The sequence below is a fragment of the Apostichopus japonicus genome, chromosome 22, assembly GCF_037975245.1.
Source record: "Apostichopus japonicus isolate 1M-3 chromosome 22, ASM3797524v1, whole genome shotgun sequence".
NCBI classification, from domain to species: domain Eukaryota; kingdom Metazoa; phylum Echinodermata; class Holothuroidea; order Aspidochirotida; family Stichopodidae; genus Apostichopus; species Apostichopus japonicus.
In genome coordinates this window covers 2,881,410-2,900,071 of record NC_092582.1, presented here as the reverse complement: position 1 = coordinate 2,900,071, position 18,662 = coordinate 2,881,410, and the positions used below count along the sequence as shown (strand labels likewise).

Genomic DNA, 18,662 nt, shown 5'->3' with positions numbered 1-18,662 from the left:
TTTTCAGCGACCAATGATGCCACTCATGGAGAATTTTCACTGCACGTATAGGCCCAAAAGGCCTAGTGAAACTGTTCGTGTGGAAATCTGTGCATGTATTGGATTTGAGTAGCTAATTTATGTATTATATCCTTTTCATAATGTGCGGAATTATTTATTCATTTACACACGCTGCATTACTGCAGGATAACTGATAAATGTAAGGTAATGCACATTGGTAGTAGTAACCAAAAGTTTACATACAATCTAAATGGTGTGGAGTTACAGGAGGTCTCTGTTGAAAGAGACCTAGGTATCTACATTGACTCGTCTCTGCAACCTTCCAAACATTGTCTTGAAGCTGCTAAAAGAGGTAATAGGGTTTTAGGTATGATCAAGAGGAACTTCAGTTTTCTGAAAGAGGACATCGTAGTTAGGCTTTATAAGCAGTTGGTTAGGCCTCATCTGGAGTATGCTGTGCAGGCTTGGAACCCTTATTTTGCTAAGGATAAGGAAGTACTTGAAAAGGTCCAGAGGAGGGCTACTAGGATGATTAGTTCCTTAAAGAGGGTTCCTTATTATAGGCGGTTACAACTGTTGAATCTCACCACACTGGAGCTTCGGAGGTTACGTGGGGACTTGATCCAGGTTTTCAAGATTGTGTATGGTTTCGACAATTTATCCTTTACCGACTTTTTCATGTTTGCAAACAGTAGTTGTACTAGAGGTCATTGTCTTAAACTTCAAAAGTCGCATAGTAGGATTAATATTCGGCATAACTTTTTTTCTAATAGGGTTGTGAATGAGTGGAATAGTTTGCCTGAGAAAGTTGTACTTGCAAGTAGTGTCAATGGGTTTAAGAATGCTTTGGACAAGCACTTTAAGCATTGTAATCGGGTCTGAGTGTTTGTGTCTTCAGTTTTTTTCCCTCTCTTTATAGGGTCCTTGATGGGGACTTAAGTGTCCCTCCTGATCCTTTTTTCTACTAAACTAAACTAAACTGTTATTTGTTAAACCATAGGCCCCTATAGCGAATTTCGAAACGATGGAATTGAAGATCATAATATTCAATTTCATATCTCACATAGACCTAGCTAAGCCTAACCATTGGATGTGTATCTGTGCAGACAAGGTGCCCATTAATACCTATATTTCTTGGTAATTCCTACTCTCAACCTTTACGGGGTTGCCACCCTTAATAAAAATCTTGCCCCCCCCCCTAACAATAGAATGCTGGCTACGCCACTGCTCTTCCCAAGTTATCATTCAACAGAGAACAAAAACAGAGGTCTTTGTTTCAGTCTCGCTTACGAAATATGTTATATAGCGCAGTAACATAATCTTTGCCTCTTACGAGGAGACCACATTTGAGGTGACAAGTTACAGCGACGAAGACGCTATACAAAATCTTTTCATATCCCTAGCCTGCTATAATCAGAGCATGCGCGCGGCGGCGCGCACATTTCTTCCACATTATCAGTTCCTACGCCTGCGCGTTACTAAACTTAAATGGTTTGAAATCATGTCAGTTCGATCTTCGTCGTATTAGGAATACTTCTCATGCATAACAGATATATGAACATCGCAACTGCGGTATAATTTTCATCATTTCTTTCCTACATACCTGTATCTCGTTAGAAACGCTTGTTCCCTGGCATTACATATCCACCTTAAAATCCCAGATACTTCTATTAGAATCTTGGGCTGGGGTTGGGACGAATGAAAAAAAGTGGGATGGGGGGGGAGGGGGGCTTAAGGCTTGTAGGTTCATTCCATGTAGTTCTGCAGTTAGGCAAGGTTTAGGAGAAGGGGATGGGGTGGGCAGAGGGAATCTGTCAATGACAACACATTGTACCTTAAACCTTTCAGCCAATAATGCATTCTAATATAAACCCATTCATCAATGTCAGTGGGGATTGGGGAGTACGATGGAGGGAAAATGAGCAGAATCAGCACTATCAATTTGACCTATTTTTATAATATTACATTCCAGACAAATTAGTAAAAAGGCTACATTTCTTTTTTTTTTCTTCTTTTTTTTATTACCATTATTAGTATATTTACAAAATTCAGTCTTTATCTTTAAGGTCTATCTACCACAATAGTTAAAGAACACTGAGTAAAAAAAAGAAGTCCTATAACAGAAAACTGGTTGACTGTGCGGCTAGGTGATTCAAATCAAATATTAAAAAAGTGTAACATAAATGAGTTCAGTCAGTACAAAATATTCAGGATTTCTGTGTTTCAACAAATCACTGACAAGCTTGTCAACTGCTCTATGTATATTGAACACTTTTGCAGCAGGAAGTGAACTATTGAATCTTCGTTACATACGTACATACACACACTTACATACACACACGCAGATGAACATATACATCCATACACACGTACATACATTTTCAATGAAGAATGTGCTTTTTTATCACACCTGTAAAATATTTATAGGTGGTAGCATTTAAACAATCAAACTTGAAAATATTTTACAATGCAGATGACACATTTTCATGCAAAAATATATATAAGGTTATTGCTATGCTGATAATTGTCTTTGAGGATATAAAAATAATTATCCCATATCTTGTGTCATTTATCTGGGCACTATATGGAAATATATTCACAAAATATGGACATAATTACAAGTATTGCCTCAATTTAACAGGTGAAAGTATTCCTATATGCCAAGGCCAAACAGACAGTAAGGCAGTCTGTAAGTAAAGACTTAACTTGCCCAACTGCTTATTATCATTCTTTATTACTCATATGTAATCCTATCTATTTGTTACTGAACAACAGATTGAAATAAAATCTTGAATTAAATTGAAATAAAATGACCAACTTTGCTAGGTCAAAAGAATATACCTCAGATTCAAGATGAATGCTTATATATTCTTTACATGTTATAAATCTGAGAATCATAAAATATATAAAACACTCCCCATATCATGAGAATCAGTCATCTTTTACCAGAAATTGCATTTTATTTACAGTAAGTTAAACATCAACAATTCACTTTATTGGAATGGAACATCCCTTCAATAACCCTCCCAACCTCCCCCCCCCAATCCCCTCCCTACCATTTGGCCTTCCAAAAAATGGGTGCATGATGCCATTCAGTATAGAATGGATGTTAAAGATATGGTTGAGAATTCTCATGTTTTTGATAAGTGATTGCCGTGCCATGGATTTATCTCTCTATGATACCTTTCCGAGTGTTTTCTCTCAATTTAGATTATAGTGCATAAAAGAACTTTTCCATCTTTTGTTACAATAAAACAAACATGATATGAAACATCCTAAAATATAAACTTTTGACTATAAAGGTTCATTTTACTAGGTTTTGTGAAAATCGGGATTAATGTTTAAGATTTCCTAACAAACATGTTCACTTTTCACCTATGAACATGTGTTGTTTTGATTTTCCTCCCCAACAGCTTTGATTGACATATTATTGCCCACCCTAGAAAGTTACAGCATATCCAGAGCAGTCTGCTAAAACCTTATCTCTTATTCGAGAATGAAAACTGGTTCTAACGAGGTGGAAATGTCATAATGGGGTTACATCGCTTCATATACAGTTGAATTTCTTCACCAAGGGGTCAAAGCACCAAGCAGGAAAGCACAACGGCCGAACCCAGAGCGTGGCTTTCGTCGTTACTGGACTTTAAATAGGAACAACGACAACAACTAGCTGACCCTCTTGTTGTAAATGCATCTTCTATGACTGAGTTAATAAATATATATATATGCTGAGTTCACACCCTGGAATTGTTATCGTAACCTGGGTTATCCAGGTCTCTGAAATAGTCCGGGGGTATAGTCGCCTGTCTTCCGCTGCCGTCGATGTCGATTCTGCCCCCCATGGTGGTCCCATGGTTCACATGGACCTTGTACGCCTCCAAGCGATGCACAGACAATGCGGGACCCCAATTCTCCGATGGGTTTACAATGGCCTTCCAGCGCTGTTGACAGGAAAAAAGAACCGCTGGTCAAAATGAAACACAAAGGACAGCTGGTGAAATATTCTGTGCACAGTATGCATGTGTGTATGTATTTATGTATGTATGTATTTTAGATCCTACTGCAAGCAGGAAGACAGTACTGACTTATCAAAGCCGCAAGCTGACCGAAGTCAGTCTCTTAGATTCATATTTAATGTCCATGATTATTACATACATTAATCTTGGAGTGACTCAAACTTGGGTTTGAAAGGCACCGGAGTTAACCCCTAAGCTAACACTCCTAGACTGAGCTAACACTCCTACAGTGCATTACATCTTTGAAAATCAAGTTTCTTGCAGATTATTAATATTTCTCTCTTCTTTGCAAATAACTTGTGTGAGCTAATATACTTGGTTGAGGGGTTGAGGATATCTCATCAGAAAAATTAATTGATATAGAGTTTGCATCTTTCATGTTATTACTAAAGAAACATGAAAGCATACCTGTGTAATCTCTTACGGTTTTACTGTGAGAAACAGACATTCTGGATGTTGTGATTATGGGTATGGATCTCCAACCATACCCCTAATTCAACAGATGTCTCTACCTAGTTCTGCGAAACTTGACTAAGCTGTAATATCTGAAGTCACTGAGAATGCCTTTGAGATATTAACTACCTTCACGTCCTTACACATTTTGTTTACCACTCGTAACATTTACGCAATGAAATGTTGCCGACCGTTTCTATGGCAACTTAACGCACGTCAGATCGTCAACTAATCATAAGGCTTCCCAATCACATTCGCTAAGCTGAGTTCAAAGCTCTGAGCGTCAAAATAGATATCGTATCGGAAGTCTCCAAAAATATGCTGGACTTATACTTGCGATTCCTAGTTGATCACTAATGATGTATACAATTTCATTCGCGTAATTATTGAGACGCGATCTATTGAAAGTTATTGTCACAAACTAGCACATAGATTGAAATAGACAATGTCATTGGAGATCATGCAAACAGTATAAAGATCAAACACGTTTTATAGGATCGATATAACAGTGCCCTCGATAGAAACTTTGAAGTTCCCCATTAACTGAAATATTTCATGCTCCTGTGTTTTGAATTGTAGCAAACTTTACAAACTGCAATTTTAAGCAACCAGCTGATTAGAAACCATCATTTATGACTCAAATTATGTTAGAAAGTCTAACAATGGTCACAAAATCATGTTCAATCTTTCTATAAGCATGTTACTGCTACAATTTCATTTGACTTCGACATCTTATCGTCTAAATGTATCTCTTTACAATCAATGTCTAGAAACAATTTAGGAGGTTACAATGATCTCAATAGATGTCATTTCTTTAGTATGCTTAAATTTTTTTTAATTATTCTTATTAAATAGCCCAGGTAATGTGTAACCACATTTGTGTTGAAAATACTCTCCCCAAGGGTTTTAATTCAAATAGTCACCTGATACAGATCACCATCAGCGATGATAAACTGGTAAACGGCATTGATAGGGATCCAAATGAGGGCAAGCATGAACATTAAGTAGCCGATAGCATTTGCCCAGGTAGGATACGGCCCGTTGTACTCTGGGTTGGACCAGTCAAAGAAGTTGAACATCAAAACAAACTGTATGAGAAAGAATAATCATGAAGTCATACATGAACTTGTTTATTAAGAATAAAAATAAATGTAATTTTAGTACATTAGTGGGGGGGGGGGGGAATTCAGTTAACTTTAAAATTAAATTTATTTTTCATCCCTTCGTCGAGGTGTGGAGGTGAATTACAGGGGGATCAGTTTCTAGGGACGTAGAAAAGATAGCTGGTATCCGCTTCAAGTGGACCACTTTCTTTTCCACAATAGCAAAATCGTTGAACTTGAAAAATGTCTGCCTTTGGCAAAATACCAAGTTTACACCGGTTGGGTACAAAGCTACCCCATGTGTTTCGGTGCAAAGCTACACCATGTGACCGGGGAGGATTTAAATTTTAGAGGAAACATCACAATTCAAGTGGTCCAAAATGTCAAACTCAGTTGATATAGAGGTGGAACAAGTGTCCTTGATTTAAAATTACCTCTTTGCTGAAGATGTTAAAGCAGTAGTGAAGCCTGTCATGAGCAATTTGCTTTTCAGTTTCCCCGAAATTTAAATATTCATTATTCCCTATAGTGTTGTTTTAATATTCATCATTCCCTATAGTGTTGTCTAATATTCATTATTCCCTATGATGTGTTTTAATATTCATAATACCCTATAGTGTTGTTTTTATAATATTCATTATTCCCTATGGTGTGGTTCTAATATTCATTATTTCCTATAGTGTTATTCTAATATTCATTATTCCCTATAGTGATGTTTTAATATTCATTATTCCCTACGGTGTTATTTTAATATTCATCATTCCCTATGGTGTTATTATGATATTCTTTATTCCCTATCGTGTTGTTTCAATACATAATAAGTAGCCTAACTCACCGTCATGAGGCCTGGGGTGATACAGCACCAGTTCAATGGCCACCAGTAAAATACCATAGCATCCACCCATCTATCGCCAACCATGCATCGAATGTCATTGACGAATCTCCTTGCCCCGTACATCCAAGCTATGCCGACACATTCCAAGACAGCATAGACTAAATAAGTGAAGCTAGCTCCATAGGAATCTAACAGCGACACCCAATATCCACCAGTCTGTTGACGGGCAAAAAAAAAGGGGAAAAAAAGTAAGATACTGCAGAAAAGTACCAAACATTACTTTCAGAGGCAGTTAAAGACAAGATGGCATATCCTGTGAGTTAGCAAAATCTCTCAGTCAATTACATATTGGAATTGACACAAGTGGAGTTAATGAATTTAAACAACAGCTTATGACCTTGACTGCCTGCGATCAAAGTTTATTTCAGATCAGGATTAAAGCATCTAGTGAGACAGCAAAATCACTCAGTGAATTACTAACGGGAGCAAGTTGAAAGCAAGTGGATTTTGTGAATTTTTCGGCACCATTTGAAGTAACATTATGCAAGAATAGCTCATTAGCTTGACTGCTATCAAAGTTTTAGTTTAGATCTGGATCAAAGCATCACACTCCACGATGACCCTCTGATGACTGAGCTGTTCGGCGCAAAGGGGATGGGTATTTGGACTCTGGAGGAAGCTGGCAAATGTCTTCCAGTTCTCTGGTTTGTGAGCAGTGGCGGAGCGTCAATACAGTCAGGTGGGCGGATGCCCCCCTCTGACCAACTCAAATGGACTGCTGGTGCCCTTTTAATCAATTTACCACTTTTTACTTATTCGCGATTATTGACTTTTTTATTGCGCTCTCATCTACCTATTGCCATTTGTCATATTCTGTGGGTGTAATTTTCTGACAAAATGGCGATGACACCTATTTATTCTTCGTTTATTTGCAAATTAGCAAGGCCCGGAAAGGGTCATTTCCGGCGATCTAGGGAGTATCTTTACTCAAAACATTTTTGTGCGCTCCGCGCCAACCTGTAGTGGCGCTCCACTTAGATAGTGTCAAAAGCGCCCTCTATAGACCATTCTCGCCCCCCCCTGACCGATACCCCTAGCTCCGCCATTGTCTCGCCCCCACCTGACCAATACCCTTAGCTCCTCTCACTGTTTGTGAGACTGGATGAGTAGCTACTTACCCTGGTGACACAGATAAGACCCAACAGGAACATCACTATGCAGATTCCTCCTAACAAGTACTTCTTTTTGGGTCGTAACACAGTTGGATATTGATCCACCAGAGCTGTTATGATGTTTTCCATGATGGCAAACTATTGAGATGATTAAAAATTAAAAGTAAAACATACTAAATAAAGATAAACGTAGAACTATATATTTCTTCTACAAAATATCCTATAGACACTGGCATAGGAGCCCAATTTGATTTGGGGGGGGGGCTGTAACGACTTGCCCGAAAAATATAACCAAAATTTTTCGCGCGCACATATGTTAAGGTGCATATCATATAGGCATGCATCGGTTATTTACATCGCATGCCAATAACATACAATCATATCCTGTGTTATTACCCTTCCATATTGGTTACAATTATTGGGGAAGTCGTTACAATATCATGATCATAATAATATCAGTTTAACCATTGAAAAACACATTGCAAATTATTTTCTTTCAGTCTGTACCCGAAATATTCTCAGCATATTTGCCCGAATTTTCACAAAAATTTTGGGTTAGGGGGGCTGCAGCCCCCCCCCCCCCCCGCTTACTACGCCTATGGACACTGGGCGTGAGAAGAGGGAGAGAGATAAAGCTTCTTACCTGACTGTCCAAACCCAATGTGATCAACATAAAGAAGAACAGAATGGCCCACAGGACGGTACCCGGCATATGGGCCACTGCTGCTGGGTAGGCTACAAAGGCAAGACCAAACCCTATGGAGGCAAAGAAGTATGGAAAAGAGTATGAACAGTGGGGTCAAGGTTCACATTGCAGACTCTTTGAATAGAATAGAAAGTTTGGAACCCAATTCGAACCAGTGAACTGAGGAATACATGATTTTTCTAGGTTAAACCAATTAACAACCCTATTTATCCAGTAGCCCCTCCCCTCCCTTCCCCCCTTCCCCACACTGGGGTTGGATCCAACAGCCTGCTAACCTTTTCTTTATCAAGTTCAAATCGGGAGACATACAGTCCACGTCGTGTGCAGTTATACTACCTGGAAAGGTGCGGGAAGTTGGCGAAACTGATAGAATTGAATTAATTTACGGTGTATTTCCGTTTAACAGCCAATTGTGACAATTTTTTTTTTCAATGCTAATACCACTCTATACTGTTCTCTCATATTATTCTTCAAAGCACTCACACTTACAGTATCAACAGTTTCTACTCTTTATTTGATTCTAATGCTAATACCAGTCTATACTGTTCTACTCATATTATGCTTCAAAGCACTCCTTATGACAGTATCAACAGTTCCTACTCTTTACTTGATTCTAATGCTAATTATACCACTCTATACTGTTATCTCATATTATGCTTCAATGCACTCCTAATGACAGTATCAACAGTTCCTACTCTTTATTTGATTCTAATGCTAATACCAGTCTATACTGATCTCTTATATTATGCTTCAAAGCACTCCTAATGACAGTATCAACAGTTCCTACTCTTTATTTGATTCTAATGCTAATACCACTCTATACTGTTATCTCATATTATGCTTCAATGCACTCCTAACGACAGTATCAACAGTTCCTACTCTTTACTTGATTCTAATGCTAATTATACCACTCTATACTGTTATCTCATATTATGCTTCAATGCACTCCTAACGACAGTATCAACAGTTCCTACTCTTTATTTGATTCTAATTGCTAATACCACTCTATACTGTTATCTCATATTATGCTTAAAAGCACTCCTAATGACAGTATCAACAGTTCCTACTCTTTATTTGATTCTAATTGCTAATACCACTCTATACTGTTATCTCATATTATGCTTAAAAGCACTCCTAATGACAGTATCAACAGTTCCTACTCTTTATTTGATTCTAATTGCTAATACCACTCTATACTGTTATCTCATATTATGCTTAAAAGCACTCCTAATGACAGTATCAACAGTTCCTACTCTTTATTTGATTCTAATTGCTAATACCACTCTATACTGTTATCTCATATTATGCTTAAAAGCACTCCTAATGACAGTATCAACAGTTCCTACTCTTTATTTGATTCTAATTGCTAATACCAGTCTATACTAATTCTCTCATATTATGCTTCAAATGAATCACACTTATGGTACAAACAGTTCCAAACCCTACCCAATAGAAACAGGATATTCACACTATTAATCACTGTCTTTACCAGCTGGACAATCAAGTTCAGTATTCCAAAAACTGTCTCAACTGGGTGGTTGTAAACAAGTCATAATTATTATGTATGCAAAGAACGAGCCAAACGTAGTTGAGAGGTGATGTTGTGATATCCGTCATGTATTATTATATACTACCATATGCATGTCACTACACTTCTTTAATGCTGACAACTTGATGTGAGGGGCTCCTGCAGTGACCCCTGCATTGACATATACTGACCACCTGTTGTGGACGATATTGACCAGGAACTGTCCTATATTTTATCTCTACTTAGTTTCACACATACTGCATATATATATATATATATATATATATATATATATATATATATTTATGTATGGGTGTTCGTGTGCGTGTGTGTGTGTGTATAAAAGAGTCAGACTTGGTACCCAATCGAATAAACATAACTCAAACTATATTCAATGAGTTTTACTTCATCATTCATGTGTTCTTATACATTGCATACTTGAGTTGAACATGACAGATGGCAAGATAATAGCTTGCTGTGATCATACTTTCCTGGCTTAATTAATCATGAAAAATGACTTTACCTTGATCTACTACATCATCGACTTCTTTACCCAACGTTTCCGCCATAAACCCAATGACTGAGAAGATGACAAAACCGGCGAAAACGCTCGTACAGCAGTTGGCAATAGCTACAAACAACGAATCACTGTGAAGCGGAGAGAAAACAATCGATTGATACATGCAATGGTGACCACAAGCTACACAGGAAAATGAATGGAGCAACATACATTACTTTAGCAGTTATACATGAATATGAGGAGTATATGAGTATATAATGAGTAATCAAAGCTGTTTCCAAAATTAAGATTACCAGCAAACATCGTATTATTTCAGATGAAGCATATCAAATGGGGGGGGGGGCGTGAGGGCGGTGCTAAAATGTTACCAAAGTTTGAGTACATATGTAGTATAGAGAGTGTATGAGAGGGATGGAGTAAATCATTGTATTCTAATGAAGCAAAATATACTTACAAATAAGCATTGTTCTTGAATTTATTGTAAGATGCAAGAGTTGTCAGACCTCCCCCAGCAGCACTTAGAGAGTAGAAAATCTGGATAGCAGCGTCAAGCCACACCTAGGCGATAAAGAGCAAATAGGAAACCTTCATAAAGTTACCGACTATTGTCTGCAAACTAAAATAGTGTCATTTTATTGCAACATTTTCTGGACTTAAATATTAACTTTTGTTAACACAAAAGAGTATGACAGATAATTCTGATTACCTGAGGATCGGAGAGCCTCTCGAATTTGGGAATGACGTAGAAGCGTATTCCTCTTATCGCTCCTGGCAAGGTCACACCACGAATGAGAAGGATGAAGAGAACCACATACGGGAAGGTGGCTGTAAAGTAAACAACCTAAGGAAAAGAAGATAAAAATTAATGTAAAAACATAAATATTCAATGCATATTGCTAGACCTAGCAAATTGCAAAATTACATATTTTTAGTTTCAGTGATAAAGAAGTTACTGAGACATAAAATATATATATGAATATATATATATATATATATATATATATATATATATATATATGAATATATATGAATATATATGTATATATATATATATATATATATATATATATATATATATATATATATATTCATATATGTATATATATATTTGGTTTCACTGCAAGTAAGATAAAAAGAAGAAAAATGGTGGGTGCAATGTGAATGCAGAACTCAAAGGCAACATGTACCTCAAGAAAAGGCAAAGAAAAGTTGCTAATAACAAGGGATCACAAGTACACCTCCTCTACTTATTAGTTGTATGAGTACAATGTTGAGTTGAAGTTGGATCAGGATATTTCCAAAGATTTGAAGGCCATGAGGCTCTAATTTACGACACATTTTGTTTTGTATAATAAGGAGGGAAGATTGGGTTTGAGTCAGCCCGAGATGTGTACCAGAACCGGATGGTCATACAAATACCAATAAGCTGTGTAGTCAGAGTGCACTCAGTGTTGTGTAGACAGGTAAGCCATTCATATTAGACATTTACCTTGCCGGAGGATTTGATGCCCTTAATCAGACAGAAGAAGACAATAATCCAGGCGACCATGAGACAGAGAGCTAGTTGCCATACAATACCTCCGCCATCATTCATACTGGGAGCCTCCTGTAGGACAGCCACTCTGTGGGCAGTGAAGAAACAAAACAAAAAAAGTGAGTTTAAGTTTACTTTCATTTAAGAAAAGCATCTGCATAGAAACATGTGGCTAATCTAAATATTGCGACTGTTACCACTGCTTCATTGGAATAAAAATGTACTACATACTCTAGTGAAATGGAAAGAAACAGAAAATAACATATTGACTGGAATGATGGGAATGCTGATCTTCTCAAAAGGTAAACTTGAAGACATGAATAATTGGGGTGTCATTTTATCTGGGTAAGCCCAGCTTGACTACATGGAGATCAGCCATACAACCAGGAGTCACTTGGCAATTGCTTTCAAGGGAATCTAAGAATTAAGTTTGGTACAGTAATCCTATTCAATATAACTAGTGGCGGGGAGTCATGGTTAATTATACCGACCAGATCTTTTCCAAACTTGTTTTCCCTCTTCTTGACAAAATTCAATAACCTTTCACTCAACCTCTTCAACTGTAAAAAAAGGTTTCAGACTTTTTCAACAACAAAATACTTGGCAGGTTTATCAAACGTTGGCAAGAATTCAACCTGCACTTTATTTATTTTATTTTCATTATTATTATTATTATTTTCTTCAAACTGCACTCACTTCCAATATTCCTCACTGGGGGATTTCCTAGCTGCCCTAAAAGGATCAGAGTAGGCGGTTAGGTTCCATTTCTCATCATCAAGGTTACCAGTTACGTTGTACTCCGATAGTTCGTCCTCAGTCAGATATTTCAGCGAAACGCAGGTACCGTTGTCTGTGATGATCCCAGCACGGCTGATACATTCATTAAACAGGCTACTACAGTTCAGGGTATTGTAGTCATTATCACAGCCTACCCAAGGCAGTTTGCCTCTAAAGATTGCTCCGATCGACGTGAAGAAATAGAAAATGGTGTACGTGATGATGACATTGTAGTAGATCCCCACATAGCATGCTACAATGATTTGACAAACTCCCAGTCCTGCAAGAAAAGCGAAAATAAAAGTGATGTTCGTTGGAGATAAAAAAAAAAAATCAATTGTTCAGTTTAACGTGAGTTGAGGGACAGCTCCAAATCTGCTTCAAAATGAGACCTGACGGATACTATAAAAAATAATTCACAGTATTGCTTTCTGATTTATGTCACAAACATACCTCTCTGTGACACTGGATTGGGTCCACTTTTTGTAATTAATGACCAACCTGACCTTTGACACAAATACAAATAACAAGCAGAAGTTTTTATCCATGAATACATGTTGTATCCACTCATGTTTGCTTAGTTTAAACAATTATAAGCCGCACGAACTATGTGTCTAGTCCCAACTTACTCTTTTTTTTTAAATACCATGGAATAAGCTGTAGATACTACTTGGTATTTTGCCAATTTCAGGATCCTGTTTCAGCATTTGAGTAAATAATGGGATGGAACCAATTAAATTAACTAGTTGTATTAATGGCAGGGGCCACTCAACTTGGCAAGGAGCTTTCCAAGTGTTCACATTAATCTCTTATATGAATGCCAAGTTAGTTAGACAGGTGGCCAACTTCTAAGTTGTACCACGTGTATCACTTTTCAATGCATATTCATGGCTTTGCTAACCTTCTTGGCCAATCCTCACGTGACAGTATTTCTCAAGAGAACCGTTTTGTACACAGTTTAATATGTCAAGCAATGTCATCATGCATGATACAGCTCAATGAATGACGTATTTTGTGGACCGGGAAAACCCCTATGGTTAGGGTTAACCCTAACCCGAGAAATACTGCATCACATGTAGTATCATACAGTACCCTACTTCTTGAAGCAATGCAACTTGCCCCATTATAACTTGTCTTGAGAGATGAAAAAAACTTGGTCTTGGTGATGTGTATCACTTGCCAATGGATATTCATGGCTTTGCTAATTTTCTTAAATTTTGTCAGAATCTTTCTATATTGTTTCAAGTGACTTTTGCACCTTTGACCCTAGTTACGACTTGGTCGTATCAACACTAACAGCTCCTTTGTCAAAGTAAATCTACTTCTTCTACTATAAATAGCCTGGATTAAACAAACACCAGAAATATACTATTATAATTAGGCTGGATTAAACAAACACCAGAAATATACTATTATAATTAGGCTGGATTATATAAACACCAGAAATATACTCTTTTAATTAGACTGGATTAAACAAACACCAGAAATATCCTATTATAATTAGGCTGTGTTAGACAAACACAAGAAATATACTATTATAATTAGGCTGGGTTATACACACACCATGTGGAAACATACTATTGCAGATCGTTGTTTATCAATATCTCTCACAGCTGTTGCTGGAATTTTTTTAGTTTCTGTATATTTGTGTGTGCCAACAAAAGTACATGTGACTTTGAGAATATTGTGAGTGAAAGTGACCTCAGGGATAAAGATTTGGAATAATTTTTCAAGCAGCTCTTACCTTTCATTAAAGGAACAGCCCTCCATGCTGTGATAGGTCCTAAGCTGGAATATTGTCCAAAACTAACTTCCAGGAAAAACAATGGTAAACCAGCAAAGAACAGCATAATGGCATAAGGTATCAAGAAGGCACCTGCAAGGAAATGAGAAATATAATATAATTTAACATCTGAATAACTCTTACAAACTGCATGTCTACCAAGGATGTGTGCCTAAGTTAAGCTTGTTTTTGATTTATACTACTATACGTTACTAATCTTGTTAAGTACTGTATCTATCAGAAAATGGCTAACAATGCTCTCAATAATTCTTCATCAGACTATCACTTTCCAGCTAGGATTAAGGTTGACTGAATATAAATCGATTCTAGACAATTTGTCTGTACGACTATATGCCCGAACGTTAGACCTCGCAAACAATAATTACGAGGTAGTCTAGGCTGGACCTAGATTGCTTTAAACGTATACACGTGCTTTGCTGAGTTAGGCTTAAACTTAACTTCGAGGGACTTTAAGAATTATAGTTTTCCTTCTTTTGCGTCGTAAACTTACGTATATACCTTAGGCTTTAAGCTTATTCGATTCATCCCGTTTCCCTCCCGGCGGCCCCCTCGCCTGGCGTCCCTATATACACCCATACCACTATTATTTAACCCAAACTCCTGGACCATAGTCTGTTTAGGCCACCATTGTTTCTAGACGTACGTATAGGGTTACTTTTGAGGCGTAACTTTGCAATGACAAGGCTCACCTCCACCATTACGATAGCACAGGTAAGGAAATCTCCAAACATTTCCGAGACCAACGGCATACCCCAGACAAGAAAGGACAAAGTCCATCTTGTTACTCCAGTTACCACGTTCTTTGTTCTCATCTCCATTGTCGTCTACTAGCTGTAAGCTGCTCTTTGTCTAAGAATGAAATGAAAATGTTCAAAGATGTTTAAATGAAAAAGTTTCGTGTTAACAAAACAGAAGTCTCGCTAGTCTTGATGATATCAAAATTCAATGAAGATTTACTTCTCCAAATTTATATCACCAAGGAAACTCTGGAAAGAAAGCTATTTTCACAAACGTTGTGATTACTATATGCAAGGACAAAACTCGATACTGTCAAACTTATGCAAAAAGTTTGTTTATATTTTGGTTTTTAAATTTTGCTGCCAAGTTTTTGTCATCAAAGGAGTCCCTCTACAAACACCAGACAAGCTGTGGCGTAGTTTTCACTGAAATCCATTTTTGACAGTACGGAAAGCCAAATGGGTCAATAAGGGATTATCATTCGATCAAAATAAATCTAGCGATAATCGAACTTCATCGATTATTCGACTGTTACTCCATGTGCATTCGGCTGTCAAAATATGACTATCTGGCAGGTATGTATGTTATAGGGTTGGATATGAGCCCCATCAGGCTAACAGTTTCGGCATTATGCCAACCAACCGCAGAGGTGGTGGTTGCCTGCGTCGAACGCCGTGCACCAATTACTGGTCGTTGCGTGATTGGTTGGGTCAAACCTATAGCTATTGGCCCATTGCTTGTGGCTCAAGAAGCTGTTTTCGTGTTTTGTTTAGATACAAAATTTCTGAGATTGAAACTGTCAAAAATGTCGGTGGTATACAAGTCGCTTCTGCTTCTCACAGACGGTAGTATGCACGTGATTACGTCATTGCTTCAGATGCAGTGTATAGGCTGGTAGGAATTTCCTATAAGCAAACATGTACGTGTTTCACCATCCGTGCACCACGATCGCGCAAGTTTTTTTTTTTACGAAGTTTCCACCCCTCCCACCCCTTCCCTCATCACTATCGAGTCAGACCCTCTAATGATATATGTATTTATTTGGGTGCTCTGAATTTATATTCATTACTTCGTAGAAAAACAAAAGCGTCTTTTCTCTCCTTTATCATTGTCAGCATATAGGCTTTGTCTTTAGATTACATGTACTGTCAGTGCATAAAGAAAGGGAATTTTATACACGCCCCACCCGAAGTAATATTATAATATGTACCTTATATGAACTCAAAGAAGGTTTATTCTAACTAATCGAAACCGCAACTTGGCAAACGATGTTTCACTGAAACCAATAGCAAGTATTATTTTAGCCATTCTGGGAAACTTAAAGCAGCATTTTGCGTCCTTTTCTATGATTTTTCTCAACCTCACTGACTCCACTGTGCCATAACGACATACATAACTAGCTTATCTATTTATATTTTACTTCAAATGGTGGCATAAAAGTCGAAAAAATTGCAACTTTCAACTTTGTTGTTCTCCAAGATATTTTCCGTTGGGAACCCAATAAACCTCGCCCATAATATGAATATTTAAACACTACGAACGTCATTGACAGATACGTAATATAACACCACGCTTGATTTGTGTACAGTCTATATGGCAGTTGTACCAGGGACTTGCATAACAACTCCTTGGTTGTACCATGGAGCTATAAACAAGGCAAAGTCATGAATCTATTTTTAGCAACGGCTCATAACTAAACCTGCATCTCTGATTGGTTGAATTCAAACTAGTGGGTTTGGGAACTGAATGCGATTAACTTGTATGTGGAATACTCGCCAATTAACGTTTTTGGCAGGGAAAAACTTGGCTAATATCTTAATTTGCTGTTTTGTGATTTTGATGCATGTAAAAAACTCGATGGACATGTCAAAAATGTAGAAAACGGCGATCAAACGCAAAATGCTCATGAATAAACATACTATTCACTGATTGGTGGAATTCAAACTAGTGGATTTGGAGACCGGATGGAGGGAGTTTCATTGATTCACAGAGATCCGTATGATGTTGCCACCGGCAGCTTGCATGACCAGCGGACGGTGACGGGCAGTCGGCTGTCTACAAACATCATCTCGTTCACGATGGCACAAACGTTGACAACATGATATTAACCGATTTTTGAGATTTTATTGGAGACAACACCCTGAACTGTGGATAGTCTGCAGTAAAGCTTATACAGCAACAGTCCGCGACCTTGCATCTTGCACGAGTCACGACACACCAAACAACCCCACCCCCCCCCCCCACCTCATTCCGGCTCAGAATCTATTCAGAATGCATGAAAGTCACCTTGAATATAGCCTACATAAACTTGATAAAACAAATATTATTCGATTTTCAAAGGGAATCTCCGAAGACTGTACATTAAATTTTCCGATGTCTGGTAAATTCCCGCATACCACCTCCTTTTTGATCGCGCCCCACAGTTTGCGAACCGCCAGTCTACGCACGAGCCGTTGTCCTCGATAGCTACTTCCTATATACCTACGCCCGCGACATAGGATACATTAACAACACATTACAATCTCTTGAATTTGATTTCGGCAGGTTTGTCAGACTACGATTTAGTCGCATTTAATCCACTGATGTATGGCCCCTTTCCATGCAGCTGTCCGCAGTTAATACTGCCTGCTATTTTTAAAATACCTCGATTCCGGCAAAAGTAGAATTGACGCACTCGAAGAAGTTAAAGTATTGACGTCATTACGGTCCGCCGTATACGTAAAATCACGAGGGGCATCACGTGGGTGTAATATTTCTTTATACAAATCACGCACGTTAATAATCACAAGATCACAACTTGTTGAGAAATTCTATGTACCTAAAATGAGATCGATTCTTCTTTTCGTTTTTCATTTTTTTTTTGCTGGTTTAAATTTCTCTTCAAACACATATTTCTCTACGGAAGAATATTTCTAGATCACCCGTCGGCTCTGTCTGTAATCGACGCGTCACACATGCGCAAACCCGTTGCCTAGTAACCACACATGAAATTGCTCTAGGGAGAGACTGCAATCCTAATGTGTCTATTTGAGCAGTGTCTGCTGCATAAGATGAATCTCTTCAATTGAGAGATTAGGGTAGCTTCTACAACATATATCAAGCAAGATTGCCAATACATATACTGGCATCCAGCCAAAGAGCTATATACCATGCATCTTAACAATAACATAGAATACTGGCATCCCGCCAACGAGTACATTATATACATAGTCTACGATAATAATAACAATAATAATAATCTATATATATACACAGACTATTGTCCCTGATACAAGGACCATATTGTGTATATAAACCTTCAAAAACGTTCTGACTATATCTGTGTTTGTAATGCGCAAATAGGAAGGATAATTTGTGGTACTTTTTCATTAGTCCCTGCGTAATAATTATAGTTTTTTTTCACGAACTTACCTACACACATGTATTTTGTAAACAATGTCTGCACCAGTGTATACTTAGGCTTGGTTACTTGAAAA

At 37.7% G+C, this 18,662-nt stretch overlaps 1 protein-coding gene across 2 annotated transcripts in view; it reads right to left on the bottom strand.

The window, feature by feature from the left end:
• Positions 1-1,990: 1,990 nt before the first annotated feature.
• LOC139964242 (sodium- and chloride-dependent neutral and basic amino acid transporter B(0+)-like) overlaps positions 1,991-18,662 on the bottom strand; it is a 45,646-nt gene continuing 28,974 nt past the window's right edge. For both annotated transcript variants that reach the window (XM_071965695.1, XM_071965694.1), the window contains exons 2-13: positions 15,138-15,297; positions 14,389-14,520; positions 12,564-12,924; positions 11,823-11,955; positions 11,040-11,174; positions 10,788-10,891; positions 10,337-10,461; positions 8,223-8,335; positions 7,586-7,717; positions 6,408-6,623; positions 5,393-5,557; positions 1,991-3,941 (exon numbers count right to left, since the gene is read on the bottom strand). In XM_071965695.1, coding sequence (XP_071821796.1) covers positions 3,735-3,941; positions 5,393-5,557; positions 6,408-6,623; positions 7,586-7,717; positions 8,223-8,335; positions 10,337-10,461; positions 10,788-10,891; positions 11,040-11,174; positions 11,823-11,955; positions 12,564-12,924; positions 14,389-14,520; positions 15,138-15,297 — 1,983 coding nt within the window. In that variant the 3' untranslated portion in view covers positions 1,991-3,734. The remainder of the gene's footprint in view (positions 3,942-5,392; positions 5,558-6,407; positions 6,624-7,585; positions 7,718-8,222; positions 8,336-10,336; positions 10,462-10,787; positions 10,892-11,039; positions 11,175-11,822; positions 11,956-12,563; positions 12,925-14,388; positions 14,521-15,137; positions 15,298-18,662) is intronic.